The 18,642-nt window shown below is 45.1% G+C and overlaps 1 protein-coding gene across 7 annotated transcripts in view; it reads right to left on the bottom strand.

The window, feature by feature from the left end:
- The window catches only part of LOC142200564 (uncharacterized), a 129,971-nt gene that overhangs the window by 68,093 nt on the left and 43,236 nt on the right, over positions 1-18,642 (bottom strand). For 6 of the 7 annotated variants that reach the window (XM_075271008.1, XM_075271005.1, XM_075271006.1 and 3 more), the window contains 2 exons: positions 14,515-14,553; positions 1,750-1,785 (listed from right to left, as the gene is read on the bottom strand). In XM_075271008.1, coding sequence (XP_075127109.1) covers positions 1,750-1,785; positions 14,515-14,553 — 75 coding nt within the window. The remainder of the gene's footprint in view (positions 1-1,749; positions 1,786-14,514; positions 14,554-18,642) is intronic. The other variant, XM_075271004.1, reaches the window with a different exon arrangement.

Genomic DNA, 18,642 nt, shown 5'->3' on the forward strand with positions numbered 1-18,642 from the left:
TCCCGGCTGTCATGGCAACGGGGGGGGTCGGCCCTGGAGCATGCTCCAGGAGCCGGCGATCCTTGCCAAAATGGCGGCGCCCATGCGCCGCCGGGAAGATGGCGCCTCCGGCGCCTTTGACAGCAGCGCCGGAGGGGTTAATGCCTCCGAACGGTCCCCGGACCGATCGGAGGCATTAGAGCCGGTTGTCTACTGCTTAAAGCAGTAGACACCCAGCGGCTATGACGGCCGCCCGGCTCCCGGGCGGTCGCCATAGTTACAGACCCGACACGCGCCGTACTATTACGGCGCATGTCGGGAAGGGGTTAAGCTTATTAGTTTATTTTAATCTTATCTTTATCTTAATTTTTAGCTTATAAGTTTTTTCAACAGCAACATTGGGCATTTGTTCTATAAATCATAAGAAAAATGAACAGAGTTCCAGATTGTTTAGCAGCTGTAGCCTCCTTCCTCTCCTCCAGCTTTTTCAAACTCAACATGGAGAAAACGGAGTTCATCATCTTCACTCCATCCCGTATGGCCCTTCCACCTGACCCATCTATCAAAGTTAACGGAACCACACTTACCCCTGTCCCACGGGCTGGATGCCTTGGGATAACACTGGACCCCGAACTATCCTTCAAGGCACACGTTGAAACCCTCAACACTTCCTGCCACCTCCAACTCAAGAACATCCATCGAACCTGCTCCTTCCTCACCCCTGAAACTACGAAGATGCTCGGCCAGGCCCTCAATCTCCCGCTTAGATTACTGCAACACCCTTCTCCATGGACTCCCAGCAAACACCCTCGCCCCCCTCCAGTCCACCTTAAACTGCACTGCTCGCTTAATTCACCTCACACTCCGATCTTCATCAGCTGCTCCCCTCTGCCAGTCCCTCCACTGGCTACCCATAGCCCAGCAAATTGAGTTCAAGCTACTAACTATACAAAGCGATCCACAACCTGTCCCCTCCATATATCTCCAAACTAATCTCCTGCTACCTGCCTACACGTAACCTCAGATCCTCCAATGATCTCCTACTCCACTCTGCTCTCATCCGCACCTCAAACAATCGTCTCCAAGATTTCTCCCGTGCCTCCCCCATACTCTGGAACTCCTTACCAAGACACATAACACTGACCCCCACAATCACAGGCTTCAAGAAGGCCCTGAAGACTCACCTATTCAGGAAGGCATACAACCTCCAATAACACTACGGTCACCACACTGCCACAGTCTCTCCCCTCACCTTCTGTCTCTATCCCCCTTCCCTCATAGATTGTAAGCCCTTGCGGGCAGGGCCCTCTACCCCACTGTGCCAGTCGGCCTTTGTTAGTATTATATCTACGTGTATATTTTGTGTACTGTATGTAAACCCCAAATGTAAAGCACCATGGAATTAATGGCGCTATATAAACAATAATAATAAATAATAAATAATAATAACTACTTAACAAATGATAACCGGTCACCATCAAAATATAGTGTAATTTGCAGGCATCATTTTATAAAGCAGGAGGAGCTGAGCAAATTGAGATCTATAAATATAATTTGTGGGAGTCGATTCAGTATAACTTTTCATTTAACCGTTGAAATCTCTGCTCTTTCTTCACTATGAAGTCTAGAAAGTTGTAATGTTACTGTTTCATAATAAATCAAGGCTGACAGAACACTCACTATAATACATTTCAGACATATAACTAGATCAGGACACCCTGCTTTGAAAACAAATATTTTTGTTAAGGGAGAAAATATGAAAAGACATACCTGGTTGAATATTCATGGCTTTTCCTTTTTGCTTATCTTAGACATAAAAGGACGAAAATAAAACAGAAGAAAAATTATCTACATAGGTAGAGATTCTACTAGAGAATTTTGACTACAAGCACTTTTCTTAGGCCCGGTTCACATCTGCGTATGGATTTCAGTTTGGGGAGTCCACCTGGGGATTTGTGCAGCACTTTTCTCTATGCATGTTTCGTGCAGAAACCATACGGACACCATTATAGTATGGGGGGGCGGGGGTCAGCAGGTTTCCTTAGGTAACTTTTTTTTTTTTTATGCGTATAGGTTTCCATTAGGAAGGGGGGGGGTTCCCAAGTGGACTCCCCAAACGCAGATGTGAACTGGGCCCTTACATGTAGTGTACAACACGCTTGGTTACTAAATTAAATGTCAAGTCTCTCTTTACCATTGTTCTGAGTGTTGCTAAGGAAAGTCTGTAGTTGCCAGACTTACTAATACTGTAAGGTTTAGATAGTGTAAGCTTAAGACTAGACAGTCTTAAACTGTGCCAGTTTTATCAAAGTGTCTGATGTTGTTTGATAAATTTGTCAAATCTCTCTTTACACCTAACAGCTTAGCTGAAATTTTGGTGCATGAAGTCCCAACACATCAGAATAGCCTTAAAGAGGACCTTTCATCAGATTGGGCACAGGCAGTTCTATGTACTGCTGGAAAGCTGACAGTGCGCTGAATTCAGCGCACTATCGGCTTTCCCGATCTGTGCCCCGGGTAAAGCGCTATCGGTCCGGGTACCGTAGCGCTTTATAGTCAGAAGGGCGTTTCTGACAATACTCGTCTATGGACGAGCTGTGTGAGCAGAGGGAGGTTCCTCCCCGCTCCACAGTACAGCGCGATAGGCGCTGCTGGGCAGAAGGGCGTCCCTGGCTAAATGTCAGAAACGCCCTTCTGACTGTAAAGCGCTACGGTACCGGGACCCATAGCGCTTTACACAGGGCACAGATCGGGAAAGCCGACAGTGTGCTGAATTCAGTGCACTGTCAGCTTTCCAGCAGTATTTAGAACTGCCTGTGCCCAATCAGATGAAAGGTCCTCTTTAAGAAAGGCTATTTGTCCCCTACTTTTAGACGTCTTATCTTCTTCCTGTGTCTTCTTCCGGCGCTGGCTTTGAAACTTGTAGGTCTTGGGCACAGCCTACTGCGGATGTGTAAGCGGCCATTTTCTTGTGGCCTGTAAAGTACCCTGTGTCTCAAAGTGCCCGGTATCTATAATGCTCCTATGCCATCGGGAAGGGATTAATAGGAGCACTTGAGATATGCTATATTCAGCCAGGCTGAGTACCGAGTAGAACCCAAAAATTCCGGCCATTTTAATTTTTGAAATTTTCCAGTAGCTGCTGCATTTCCCCCCTTGGCTTATACTCGAGTCAATAAGTTTTCCCAGTTTTTTTGTGGTAAAATTAGGGGCCTCAGCTTATATTCAGGTCAGCTTATACGCTAGTACATACGGTAATACATTTGAGACATAACTAGATCGGCAGGTCAGCAGATCCAGCCTTTAAAAGAAAACATTTTTTCACCAAAGGAGAAAATTCATACCTAGCTGAATATTCACTGCTGCTTATCTTGAACATAAAGACCAAAATACGGAAAAGAACAGAGAGAAAATAATCAACACAGAGATATTACTAGAGAATTTTAACTGCACACACTTTTCTTATATGTAGTGTACAGCAATGCATTGTGGAGTATGCTACCAGTCTCCCTTAGGAGACGCAGACATTTTTCATTTTCGTGTTTTTGGTTTTTACTTCTAAGGGTGCGTTCACACGATGTAACGTGCCGCGTTATCTGGCACGTATACGGCGTGTGAGAGTTTGCACGCCGTAAAAGCTCCCATTGATTTCAATGGGCGTTATGATCGTATACGCCGTGTTATTTTGCGATCGCAAAATGCAACCTAAGGCAGAGTAATGTGGTACTGATTCTGCCACGATAACTCGCGGCAGAATCAGCGCTGATAAAAAGACTCGCATTCACTTCAATGGGTTCCATTTTCAATGTGTTATGCGCATTAAATGGAACCCATTGAAGTGAATGCGAGTCTTTTTTATCAGCGCTGATTCTGCCTTGCATTATCCTGGCAAAATCAGCACCACATTGCTCTGTGTGAATGCCCCCTAAATATCGAAGCCAGCCGCACGCAGGTTTCAGTAGAAACAATACTATGGCAGCGCTGAAAACCTTCAGAAGGCTTGAGGCTGCTATAGTAACAGGACGTCTCCCACGAATGCGCTGTGGGGGAAGCCGTCCCATTACCGGGAAGAAAGAGAAAGTGAAAGTGACCACTCAGATGCCATGGTCACATTTGACCACGGCATCTGAGTGGCTAAATGCCCGTGATCAGAGTCCTCTCTGATAAAAGGTGATGCTGTATGAAGCATGGCAGACCTGGCAGTTTGTGCAAGCAGAGGCATTGTTTTCCTAATTACATCCTGGAAAACAGATTTGTATATTTCCCATAATCTCCCAGTGCAGCAAAAATGACTTTGTAAGTCTCCATATGCCTGCAAAGATTCTCTATCCTCAAGGAGTGATGATATTCCCAGAACCTGGTTTATAAGTCTCTCATCTCAGCCAAACTAGTTTTCCCTACGCTGTGCTGATGAGATCCAACCAGATCGAAACAGCGCTGTCCACAGCTGAGATTCTGTTCTTTTTGGAATAGATTTACTTGTTTGGCTAAATCTTGCATCATAGCATTAGGGAGGGTTCACACGGAGTAACGTGCCACGTGATGTGGCACGTAGACGCAGCGTGAGCTTTTGCGGGCCGTATACGCTCCCAATGATTTCAATGGGAGCGTGGATCGTATATGCGGCGCTATTTTGCGGCCGCAAAATAACTCCGCATATACGGCCCACAAAAGCTCACGTGGCATGTTACTCCGTGTGAACCCTCCCTTAGGCTTGTTGAAAAAGTCATGCATGATTTTTAAGGGGGCTGTCCCTAGAGGGCAGCAAGCAGAGGCATTGTTTTCCTAATTACATCCTGGAAAACAGATTTGCATATTTCCCATGTTATACTAAGTCAGCAACCATGACATGATACTCACAAAAGACACACAAGACATAACTAGATCATCAGGTCTGCAAATCCAGCAATCCCTGAGCTAATCCCGTTACTACACTACTCCACTAGCTTCACAGGAGCATGCGCACTTTGCACATAAACAATGTGTTACTAGCACGCCACCATTTTGCGCCTCCACCTTAGGCCGCAGCACACAAAATCCTGCCTCCAGCCCGCAACAGTACCCGACGCCGCTATCACCTCCCTGCTTGTTTCCTCTGCACGATCCATCCACCAGCCCGACACTGGTAAGTTCACGTACCACTCTAACACTGCCAGGACCTTTGCCCTCTCTACTCTGCTGTGCCAACACCTTACGCTCTATCATAACCTTACCCCTCTCCCTCAGTGCCCTATCCTTCCACTTCTCCTCCGCAAACACACCTCACAGTCACTTGCGCCTCACTTCACCCCCCCCTTGCTATGGCCCATACCACTGATGTTCCTACGGCAACCGGCCGCCATAGCCGACGCTTCCTTGCACACTACCGCTCAACACTGCCTCTGCTCTCGGCTGCCATACCCCCTTGTACTACGGCGCATGCCGGCACTTTCCATCTGCCAGGTGGCCGGTAGCCGTACACCCGCCATAGCCCTTCCCTTACACAATCGTGCATACACTGCGCTACCCCCGTCATGTCTTCGGTTCCTGCCAACTTTGTGTCCTCCATCGCCTTCTCTTACCTGTCCCGCGGCTCCCGTCTGTCCCTTGCTGCGCGGAGGCATCCTCCTGCTCATCTTCACCGCCTACACTGGCCGAGGCTGCCGCCGCAAAGGTTCCTATAGCAGCCGCTAGCTCTCCCACGCCTCACACACAGCTCAGTGTGTCCAGGTTGCTGCAGGCTATGCTACGTAGCCTGCAATAGCACTGGCATGATTATGCAATACATACCAATACATTACGATTGCAATGCATTGCATTGTTTAGGGCACCCCCTGCTGGTGTACAACAGTATTGTTTTGTAAGCTGCTGGATGCAGCCTGAAACCTCATTAGCATTAAAATAAAAAAAAATAATAAAAAAACACAATACTGTGAAACACACACATTACCTATCCCCGCCTCCGAAATCCCCCACTCTACTAACTGAACTAAACATTACGCCTGCATACACTCACACTATTAGGCAATGCATTGCAATACATTACTATTGCAATGCATTGCATTATTCAGCGCACCCCCTGCTCTCCTTCACACCCACTAAACGCCCATGTATTTGCTGAAAATACACGTCTACAAAAACACGTGTAAGAGTCCATTCACACAGCGTAACGCGGTGCTCATTTGGTGCTTATTTTTACGCCACGTTAACGCCACGTAAACCCGATCGTAAATTTCACCCACGACTCAATTTACACACTTCTACAATCACCGCAGACGAAGTCGCGGGTATATATTATAGATATACTGCATAATACCAAGAGTGCAAAGCAGTAATCAAAGCAAAAGGTGGCTACTTTGAAGAATCTAGAATATAAGACATATTTTCAGTTGTTTCAAACTTTTTTGTTATGTATTAATTCATAGTTTTGATGCCTTCAGTGTGAATCTACAATTTTCAGTCATGAAAATACAGAAAAATTCTTTGAATGAGGTGTGTCTCAATTTTGGTCTGTACTGTAAATATAAATAATAGAGATGAGCGAACAGTAAAATATTCGATATTCATTATTTGTTACGAATAGCCGCTCAATATTCGACTATTCGATCGAATATCGAACCCCATTATAGTCTATGGGGAAAAATACTTAGTTTCAGGGGAAGCCACCATTCGACTCAGGAGGGTCACCAAGTCCACTATGACACCCCAGGAAATGATGCCAACACCTCTGCAATGCATCTGGGAAAGCATGCCTGGGGGCATCTAACAAGCCCAAGTCACAGTTTTACCCCACCATCACAGCCTATCAACTGCACACTTTCCACTCCAAAAAACCTGGCCGGCGGCCATTTTGGGGTAGCTGCTCTTGCAGTTCAATACAGGAGCCGGCTGGCAGCCATTTTGGGGTGGCCTCTCTATGCTCCTGTTTCGAACTACAAGAGCAAGAGAAGCCAGAAGAGGCGGAGTTACTGCAGAAGAAGGAGGCGGCGCAGGAAAGAGCTCATGGGCAGCAATGGGGATGCGCTCATCGGCCTTTCAGCGCTGGGGCCCGCCCTCATTGCTGCGGAGAGCTCATTTGCATACCGGTTAAAACCGGTATTTCTACGGAACGGCGTGGCGGAGACCACGTCTAAAGACAGGAGACGAATAGTCTTTCTTAAGGCTATTCCGACGTGGTAATTAGAAAAAAAAGTAGTTTAATGGTAGAATCCCTTTAAGCTGAGCTACCAGCAGAGATTGATTGATTGATTGATTGTACAGGTGGTACAGTTGTCTTCTGATGGCGTAGAAGGTTCTGCAGGCTTTTGCTTTCAGGGTTTCTATTGCTGCTTTGAAGCTTCCTGATTGGCTGAGCTCCAGCCCCAGGTAGGTGTAGCTGTTGTTTTTCTCCAGTGTGGAACCGTTCAGTGTGAATTGTGGGGTGGGGGCTTTGTTGTGACCCTTCTTCTGAAATACCATGACTTTGGTCTTCTTCTGGTTGATGGGAAGGGCCCATGTGGTACTGAATTTTTCCAGCACTGACAGGCTTTCTTGGAGGTCTCTCGGTGGAGGTCAGGAGTAGGAGGTTGTCGGCGTATAGCAGGAACTTCACCTCCCAATTGTTCAGGGTGAGGCCTGGGGTTCGTGAGACCTCTAGGGCTGTAGCCAATTCATTGATGTAGATGTTGAAGAGCGTTGGGCTCAGGCTACAGCCTTGTCTAACCCCTCGGGCCTGTTGGAAGTATGCTGTCCTTTTCCCATTCACCTTCACACTGCACTGGTTTCCGGTGTAGGAACTCTTGATGACGTCATACGTTCTTAAAAGAGAAGAAAAGAGACCACACCGAGCGGATCCTCGTGTAATAAGTTTCAATAATGGGCTATTTTCATAGGGACAAATGCCCCCTCACCTGGGGAGGTTGTGTAATAACACAACACTCAAGAAGCTCGTAATACCCAATGCTTTAGGGTCCAAGGCAGCTGCTGTAGGCGTCACTCAGACGTCACTCAGTCATACGTTTACTCCTATTCCACTCTCTAGGAGTTTTAGGAGCAGGCCTGGGTGCCATACTGAATCAAACGCCTTCTCAAAGTCCACGAAGCAGGCAAATATCTTGCCTCTTCTGGTGTTGTGGATGTGCGTCTTGATGAGGCTGTGCAGGGTGTAGATATGGTCTGTGGTGCGGTGGTTTGGCATGAACCCTGCTTGGCTCTTGCTGAGGACCCGGTGTTGTGTGAGGAAGGTGAGGATTCTGTTATTGATGATGCTGTTGAACAGTTTCCCCAGCGTGCTGCTGACGCAGATACCTCTGTAGTTGTTGGGGTCGTATTGGTCCCCATTCTTGTAGATGGGGGTTATGAGGCCTTTGTTCCAGTCTTGGGGGAGAAGTGTCCTACATTGAGCACGAGGGTGAATAGCTTTGCCAGTGCCACGTGTATTGCTGAAGTGCTGAATTTGATCATCTCTGCTAGGATGCCGTCAGGGCCACTGGCCTTTTTGCCTTTCAGCAGCGCAATTCTTTCCTGCATGTCTTTTATGGTGATTGGTGAGTCCAGAGGGTTCTGGAAGTCTTTGATGACTTTCTCCATGTCCCTCAGTTTGGTGATTATCTGATGCTGTTCTGGGGTTAAGTTCTTCTTCTGGGATGTTTTTGTAGAGACCTCTGAAGTAGTTGAGCCAGATATTGCCATTTTGGATGTGGAGGGAGTTTTTCTTGGGATTTGTGCCCATATGGTGCCAGGTCTCCCAGAATGAGCTGTCCTGGAGGGAGTCCTCGAGTTGCTCTATTTTGTAGGAGAGGTACTCTGTTTCTTCTCTCTGAGGGTGCCTTTGTATTGCTTGCATAGATTGTTGTAGGCTTCCCTCGTCTCTCTGTTGTTGGGGTCTCTGTGTTTCTGGTTGGAGACTGCCCTTAGAGAACGGCGTAGAGCCTTGCAGTCGTTGTCAAACCATTTGTGAGACTGTTTGTTAGTCGGTCTCTTGGGCTTTGTCTGTTTCAGGCCTGCTAGTTCTGCTGTGGTGTACAGGATGTTAGTGAAGTCCTTCACTGCTCGGGTGACCCCTTGTTGGTCTGGCTGGTAGGAGCTCATATAGAAGTTTGAGAGCAGTTCCTTGATTTCGGGTCGGTTAGCCGCGTTGGTGTATTCGGTGGCCCGGTGACTGGCCCATTTAAAGGATGGTGGCAGGTTCTAGAGACCAATCTGGCGGGGCTGCTGTGTGAGGGGCTTGTCAGTGGATCTCATGTACAGCAGAATCTGGTTGTGGCCTGACAGATGCTCTCATAGTCACCCCTGAGACACACCTATGTCTGCTGGGTCTGCGTCTGTGATGACATAGTCCACCACGCTGTTGCCCACGTGGGAGATTAGTGTGAAGCGTCCCTGAGAGTCCCCTCTGGTACGCCTGTTCATTATGTACAGTCCCAGACTCCGGCACAGGTTCAGCCAGGCCACTTCCCCGTGGGTCTTTGTCTTATATGTTGAGGGGAGCATGGTGTTTGGGTCTTTCTCCTGGCAGGTGACTTCTCCACAGGTTTTTGTCTTGTGTGGGGTATGAGCCAGAGGTCTCTGTTGAGTACTATGTCTAAGTTCTTTGGCCAGGAGACTGACTCCCTGTTTGTTGAGGTGTTTGTGATCATATAGGTGACACTTGACTATAGAGGGGTGTTGTGCCAGGGTGATGCCTGATGTTGATCTGATTTTGGATGCCAGCTCTGAATTGATATCTCTAATGATGTGTTCAGAGATGTCTTTTCGTGGGAGAAGAGATGATTTTACAGTCTGAGAACTTTTGTTGCGCTTTCTCTGCTAGCTGGGTCAGCTGTCCCGCTATCTGTTGGTGTTGGTCCTGAGCCTCAAGGTTTTTTGTCCCTGTGTGTATGATGACGTGGTTGGGTTTGGTGAAATATGGATTGTTGATGACAGTGTTTGCTTTTTCGATTGTTAAACAGCGGATTTTGGTGACTCTTTTCCCTGGGAACAGTCTATTTGTGCCCAGGTATTTGCCATTGGAGTCTGTGATCAGGACAATATCTACACACATACAAAGACCACACACATGCATGGACACACACATACATACACATGGAACACACACGTGCACACATACACTCACACACGCATACATATACATGGACCATACACACTTGCATGCAGTGGCGTAACTAGGAATGGCAGAGCCCCGTGGCGAACTTTTGACATGTCTCCCCCCCCACACACTCCTTCCTGACTGACACCGAAGACCTCGACCGACCCCCTCCCCCCGCCGCATTTCTGCATGATCTATTATGTCCCACAGTGGCCCCTGCACACAGTATTATGCCGATAGTGGCCCTAGTAAACAGTAATATGCCCCATAGTGCCCCTGTACACAGTAGTATGCCCTATAGTGGCCCCTGTACACAGTAGTATGCCCTATAGTGGCCCCTGCACACAGTAGTATGCCCCATAGTGGCCTCTGCACACAGTATTATGCCCCATAATGAACAATTATTATACTCTGTGGTCTTTTCAGACCCCAGTATAATAAATCGGAAACCGAGGGGGAAATACAGGCATAAAAAAAAAAAAAAAAACACAAAAAAAAAAAAACTGTCACTTACCTGTCTCCCGCTCCGCTCCAGTCCTCTGTGGTGTAGGCCTTCTTTAATGACGTACTCACTCACGTCATGTGACTTCAGGGACGTCACACAACTAGGCCCGAGGCCCCCCCCCCCTCCGGAGCGTGGAAAGGTAAGTAACACAATTATTATGTTCCATTACCTTTCCGGGGCCTCCGATTATACTCGCAAGTCTGAAAAGACCCCTGAATATAATGATATAGTGCTTGGGTGGCCCGCAGTGTCACTTACCGATCCTAGCTCTTGTCAGGATCGGTAAGTAAATAGGGCCCGGTACCGGCTGGCGTAACTCCAGCCGGTAACAGTCTATTAAAAAAAGAAAGAAAACGCAGAGGTAGCAGCTGTCGCCATGCCCCTAATGTCCCAGGCCCTGTGGCAGCCACTACCCCTGTTACTCCAGTAGTTACGCCACTGTGTGCATGCACACACTCATACATATACATGGACCACACATGTGCATGCACACACGCATACATACACGTGGATCATACACATATAAAACATGTCTGATATCCTTAGTGGCTGCTTGCGCAACATAGTATTTTTCACGGGCCTCCAGGCCATGGATTTGGTGGTTCCGTAGACGACTTTGTGCACAAAGCTGTGAATTTTGCAGGCTCCATAGAAATCTATGGAGATATAGAATCCACGGCCCGGAGACTGTAGTGTTACTGTAGTGTGCAAGCAGCCTTACTGAGCAGCAATATTGGTCAGGCGAAAACTGCCTCATAGTAAGACTGTCATTATTGCTTTAAAGGGAGCTTTCATCACTGAAGCCCTACAATAGATAGTTGTTTAACTGTAAACCAATTTAACTCTTGTCCATGAACTATTTATAAATTACACTGGAGGTGGGGGGGGGAGGGTTGGGTGTAAATCAGTGGCATAACCTGGAATGGTGGGGTCCGGTGGCGAACTTTTGACATTTAATAGTTTATACTACATAATATGTATGGAATATGTAAAATCAATAAAAATGTTGAAATGAAAAAAAAAAAAAAAAAAAGTTGTTAACATCAATGTTACAACAAATTAGTTAAATGGCAAAATAAATTTAAAGTGGAAAAAAAGATTTATTGTAGCGCTCTGAAAATGTCAGTTTCAGTGTGACACTGAAAATTTTACTTTAGCTGGCATAACCAACAATTATAATGATAGATAAATAGATAGAGATAGATAGATAGATAGATAGATAGATAGATAGATAGATAGATAGATAGATAGATAGATAGAGATAGATGACATACACACATCTTTTGGCTTTAAATGGGATGCATGTGCAGTCTGCTCTGCCATGCCTGCAGCCATTTTCTTGTGACAGCTTACACGAGTGTACTGTGTAAACCAGGTCATTTCTCTGCATTCTCTTGTCTTTGTTAGATACCTACGTATTTACCTCCAACGTACAAGCTCTTTTACTGGTTTATTGATTAGTTTTGCAGGTAGAAATAAAGGCCTAAAGGCCTCCAACACTTTTTTGGCCAGACAGATAAATGAGGCAAGAACTGCTTCATTCCACTCTCAAGGGTTCTCCCCTCCAGAGTTCATGAAAGCTCATTCCACCAGGGTGGTTTCTGCCTTTTTCGGCAGAAAGACGCTTTATGTCATTAGAACAAATTTGTTCTGCGGCCACTTGGGAGATCGCAGTTTACCTGTACGATCTCCCAAGTGGGAAAACCGATTTATTTACATAATCTCCGCTCCCCCCCCCCCCCCCCCCATGTCCAACAGCAGCACAACAGATGGGAATATAGCGAGGCAAACCCCTAGGGAGGGCCTCGCTATATTAGGAACATGGGAAGAATATGCAAATCTGACTTCCATGATGTATTTGGGATATCAGTGCCTCAAGTATGCACACCAATAGAGGGCGCTGAGGACTGAGACTCTGTCTTCCTAATTACATCATGGAAGATAGACTTGCACATTCTCAGTCAGCGCCCTCTAGACTCCACACACGTTAAAGGTGGTTCTCTCCTTATGGAGTGACGATATCCCCTCAACCCTGTCTAAGCCTCTCACCTCTGCCAGATCAGTCCTCTCTGCGCCAAGCTGATGAGATGCAAATACATCGAAACAGCTGTCCTTGGCTGAGAAGACTGCATCTGGTATAATCCCAACATCACTGCAAACAAAGGCCTCTGAGAAGGTCGGCATGATGTTAAAGGGAGCGCCCTCTATAGGTTTGTTTGACTGAGACTCTGTCTTCCTAATTACATCATGGAAGATAGACTTGCACATTCTCAGTCAGCGCCCTCTATTGGTGTGCATACTTGAGGCACTGACCTCCTAATTACATCATGGATTTGCATATTCTTCCCATGTTCCTTTGCACAGTGGAGCGCTCATGGCTTAATAAGACTCCACACACCTTAATGGTGGTTCTCTCCTTATGGAGTGACGATATCCCCTTAACCATTATAGGTTAAACCTGCAAGGCTCAGAGGCGACTGCCTTTGGGCGATCTGTTTTATCTACCAGTATGTCGAGGGGCCCTCCCTAGGGGTTTGCCTCGCTATATTCCCATCTGTTGTGCTGCTGTTGGACATGTAGGGGGGGGGGGGGAGCGGAGATTATGTAAATAAATCGGTTTTCCCTTAGTCCAAACAGCAGCACAAAACTTCCCTCCCTATTAGTTTTAGGTATTTTTGTACTTTATAATAAACACGAGGGGGGGGGGGGGGAGGTTCCTATTGCCTGTTATAGAGGGAGTGTTCATTGTTTAATTTCATTAAAAATTCCCACCTGTCCTAAAAACACACACACAGGGGCAGAAATACTCCATCTGTTGTGCTGTTGTTTGGACTAGGGGAAAACAGATTATCTACATAATCTCCGCTTTTTGCTCATTCCAGTTCTGGTGATATTCTGAAGACATGTGCATGCAGGGGATATGAATGAACGCTGCACATGGTAAACTTTTTTTTTTAGGAAGTTTGGTGCATATGATTTATTTGGTTTCCACTTTTAGCTACTAATATATATTTACCGTATATACTCGAGTATAAGCCGACCTGAATTCAAGCAGAGGCCCCTAATTTTACCACAAAACACTGGGAAAACTTATTGACTTCAGTATAAGCCTAGGGGCGGAAATGCAGCAGCTACTGGAAAATGTCAAAAATTTAAATGGTCGAAATTTTTGGGTGCAGTAGTTGCTGGGTGCTGGGAAAAGGGGCGGGTGTTTTGGTTGTCTGTCTGCCCCTTCCCTGAGCTTGAGGATTGTTTTTTCTTCCCCCACTTGGAATTCAGCCTGGCTGAATATAGGGTATCTGCAGTGCTCCTATTAACCCCTACATATACCCTACATTCAGTAGACCGGGCACTTTCAGACACAGGGATACCTAATGTGTAAGTGTTTCGCAGTAATTTTCTACTTTTGTATGTACTCTAGGGAAAGAGTGATTTAGAACTTTTATTTTCTTAAAATTTTTTTTTTTTTTTTTTAAAAAATAAAATTATTTTGCACTATTTTATGGGACATTCTATACATTGATATTGTGGCTGGTCATAGACCCCCCCCCCCCTCCTAAAAAAAAATAAAATTATTTTTTTTGCTGACTCGAGTATAAGCCGAGGGGGGGCACAAAAACTGGGCTGAAAAATTCAGCTTATACTCGAGTATATATGGTATTTGCATTTTTTTTATTTATTTTTTTTTTTAAATAAAACATTCACTTTAAATCAAAACTGCATGAAGGTGCCTGATCGAATACATTAACCAAGTGTCATTCTGAAAATGCTGCAGGTGTCTACTTTAAGAAAATATATATAGGTATGGGGGGGACTGAATGGTTAGCATTATTTTTTAATGTTGCAATTTAGTTTTAAATTTTTCCATTTCAAAATTGTGAAAATTGCTCTGGCTACGGGAGGTGCAAAATTTCTGGAGACCCCTGGCAGTGAAAGGATTCAAAGAAACCATTTTTTTTTTTTCATCAAGGGATTAAATTCTTACCTGGCTGAATATTCACTGCCGATTTTCCTTTCGGGTTATCTTGAACACAAAAAATAAATAAAATAAATACATAAAGCAGAACAAAGATATTAACATTACTGGAGAATTATGACAAAGCACTTTTGTTATATTTAGTGTACAATATGTTGTACAGAATACTACTAGTTTAGCTTAACCCCTTAAGGACACAGCCCAAAAGTGCCTTAAGGACCAGGCCTCTTCAAAACTGACATGTGTCACTTTAAATGGCAATAACTGAGACGCTTTAACTTACACAAGTGATTTTGAAATAGTTTTCTCATAACACATTATACTTCATGTTAGTGGTAAACATCCTATTAATATTATAAATGTGAAATGTTTGTGAGTTTGTGGGTTTGTGACTTTGGATGTTCGGATGTTTGGCGGTCAATCACGCAAAAACCGCTCCACCGATTTGGCTGAAATTTTCCACAAACATAGTCACTACACTCGATTGCGCAATAGGCTACTTTTTGTCACAATAGCGCACATACGTTTTTCCCAGGACCCCCACAAAATCCAGACTCACATCACTATCTCTGCAATCTCACACACCTTGGACCATAGCAAGCCACAAAATTCATATTACCCTCTACAGCAGAGGTCAGCAACCCCTGGCACACATGCCAAGAGTGGCACTCCTGCCATATTTCACTGGCAAGCCAGCAGCACAGGACCTGCAAGAGTTAAATGAAGTCTCTGCTAGAGCTGAGGCATAAGGGTCAGTTCACACGTGAAAACCGCCTAGCTTATTTGTGCGAGGTAAAAAACCTCGAGGAGTTTTTTTGACGCTGTTTTTTGCATTCCACGCGGTTTTTGACGAGGTTTTTGACGCGGTTTTCGCTAGCGGTTTTCGCTAGGGTTTTTTTTTCCTATATGTGCTATAGAAACTGCAGGCGAAAACCGCGCGGTTTTTTGCAAAAAAACGCGCGGTTTTGTGTGCAAAAAACCGCGCGGTTTTTTACCGCGCGGTTTTCGCCTCCCATTCACTTCTATGCAATTCTTCAGGCGTTTTCCGCCTGAAGAAAGGTCATGTCGCTTCTTCAGGCGGAAAACGCTAGGAGGAAAAAAAAAGCTAGTGGTCTACATAGACCACCATGTTAAAGGAGAGGTTTTTGAAGCGAATTCCGCTGTCAAAAACCTCCCCTTTGCCCACGTGTGAACTAGCCCTAAGGACACTCCCCTTTGAGAGGGGTGCAGGAAACCCAGGGGGTGGAGCTTAATCGCTCAAGTCTCTGCTTGCCTGCTATAGTGATAGCTCCTGCCGTCTGCACCCTGCAAACATTCCCGGAGGAGGAGAGGAAGCTGCTAGCAAACTAAAGTAAGAAACACACAGGTCCCTTCCTTTAGTTCCTATTCTCATTAATGTCAGGCATTTGGGGTTATTAGTTTAGTGTTAGTAACTCCATGTGCCTCACATTAATAGGAATAACCCCCATCATGTCCCTCATATTAACCCCTGTGTGCCCCATATAAAGGTTACTAATATGTGAGACATATGGAGGTACTAATAAAAGACCTCAGTAATGAAGATACTTAATTATTACCTCCAAGTCTCTCACATATCAGTAACTAGAGATGAGCGAGTACTGTTGGGATCAGCCGATCCGAACAGCACGCTCCATAGAAATGAATGGATGCACCTGGTACTTCCGCTTGGACGTAGCCAGCGCGCTTAACCCCCCGCGTGCCGGCTACGTCTATTCATTTCTATGTGAGCGTGCTGTTCGGATCGGCTGATCCCAACAGTACTCGCTCATCTCTATCAGTAACTCTTACACAGGGGTTAATGTGAGGGACATGATGGGGTTAATTGCTATTAATAAGAGGCGCATGGAGTTACTAAACTGTCATGCACAGGGCCAGACTTTATGTTGCTTGCTCAAGAGTATCCTGTGCCCAAAACTTACATGTACTGGCGCAAAATAACTCATACAATGTCGTATATCGAAGTATATTAACCTGAAATACCTCTGCCCCAAAGACACTATGTACAGTTTATAATAACACTGTATAGCAGCTGAACTACAAATTACGTTCAACACAAAAGTCTCATGTGCTCTCAGAATTACAACAAAAACAAGACACACAGTTACATTTTATATCCCATAACCTTATACACAGTACGAAAACCAGCTAGTTGATCAATATTTTTGTATTTACTTATTAAAAAAAATAGAAAATTGGATGGAAATTTGGAAAAAATTGCAATTATCAAAATGTGAAATTCTCTGCTTTTCAGGCAGATAGTCATACCATCCAAATACATGAATAAATATTATCTGCCATATCTCTGCTTTACAGTGCCTACAAGTAGTATTCAACCCCCTGCAGATTTAGCAGGTTTACACATTCGGAATTAACTTGGCATTGTGACATTTGGACTGTAGATCAGCCTGGAAGTGTGAAATGCACTGCAGCAAAAAAGAATGTTATTTCTTTGTTTAATTTTTTAAAGTTTATTTAGAGGGTCATTTATTATTCAACCCCTCAAACCACCAGAATTCTGTTTGGTTCCCCTAAAGTATTAAGAAGTAGTTCAGGCACAAAGAACAATGAGCTTCACATGTTTGGATTAATTATCTCTTTTTCCAGCCTTTTCTAACTATTTAAGACCCTCCCCAAACTTGTGAACAGCACTCATACATGGTCAACATGGGAAAGACAAAGGAGCATTCCAAGGCCATCAGAAACAAGATCGTGGAGGGTCACAAGGCTGGCAAGGGGTACAAAACCCTTTCCAAGGAGTTGGGCCTACCTGTCTCCACTGTTGGGAGCATCATCCGGAAGTGGAAGGCTTATGGAACTACTGTTAGCCTTCCACGACCTGGACAGCCTTTGAGAGTTTCCTCCCCTGCCGAGGCCAGGCTTGTCCGAAGAGTCAAGGCTAACCCAAGGACAACAAGGAAGGAGCTCCGGGAAGATCTCATGGCAGTGGGGACATTGGTTTCAGTCAATACCATAAGTAACGTACTCCACCGCAATGGTTTCTGTTCCAGACGAGCCCGTAAGGTACCTTTACTTTCAAAGCGTCATGTCAAGGCTCATCTACAGTTTGCTCATGATCACTTGGAGGACTCAGACAGACTGGTTCAAGGTTCTCTGGTCTGATGAGACCAAGATCGAGATCTTTGGTGCCAACCACACACGTGACGTTTGGAGACTGGATGGCACTGAATACGACCCCAAGAATACCATCCCTACAGTCAAGCATGGTGGTGGCAGCATCATGCTGTGGGGCTGCTTCTCAGCCAAGGGGCCTGGCCATCTGGTCCGCATCCATGGGAAGATGGATAGCACGGCCTACCTGGAGATTTTGGCCAAGAACCTCCGCTCCTCCATCAAGGATTTTAAGTTGGGTCGTCATTTCATCTTCCAACAAGACAACAACCCAAAGCACACAGCCAAGAAAACCAAGGCCTGGTTCAAGAAGGTGTTGCAATGGCCTAGTCAGTCTCCTGACCTTAACCCAATTGAAAACTTGTGGAAGGAGCTCAAGATTAAAGTCCACATGAGACACCCAAAGAACCTAGATAACTTGGAGAAGATCTGCATGGAGGAGTGGGCCAAGATAACTCCAGAGACCTGTGCCGGCCTGATCAGGTCTTATAAAAGATGATTATTAGCTGTAATTGCAAACAAGTGTTATTCCACAAAATATTAAACCTAGGGGTTGAATAATAATTGACCCACACTTTTATGTTTAAAATTTATTAAAATTTAACTGAGCAACATAACTTTTTGGTTTGCTCTTGTTTGAAGTCTCTAACTTATTTGCATCTTATCAAACCTGCTAAATCTGCAGGGGGTTGAATACTACTTGTAGGCACTGTATATTGGCATCGTCTTTTGATTGTCTTTTAATGTATTTAGGATGTTACAAGGCTTACAAGTGTAACAGCGATTTTACAGATTTACAAGAAAATTCTCCAAATCAATTTCTTAGGGACGACTTCAGGTCTGAAAGGAATTATAAAGGCCAATATAATAGAAACACCCCCCAAATCACCCCATTTTAAAAACTGCACCCCTCAAATTATTCAAAAACAGCATTTGGGATGTTTGTTAACCCTTTAAGCATTTCATAAGAATAAACATAATATGGAG

The sequence above is a fragment of the Leptodactylus fuscus genome, chromosome 4 (assembly GCF_031893055.1).
Source record: "Leptodactylus fuscus isolate aLepFus1 chromosome 4, aLepFus1.hap2, whole genome shotgun sequence".
NCBI lineage: Eukaryota > Metazoa > Chordata > Amphibia > Anura > Leptodactylidae > Leptodactylus > Leptodactylus fuscus.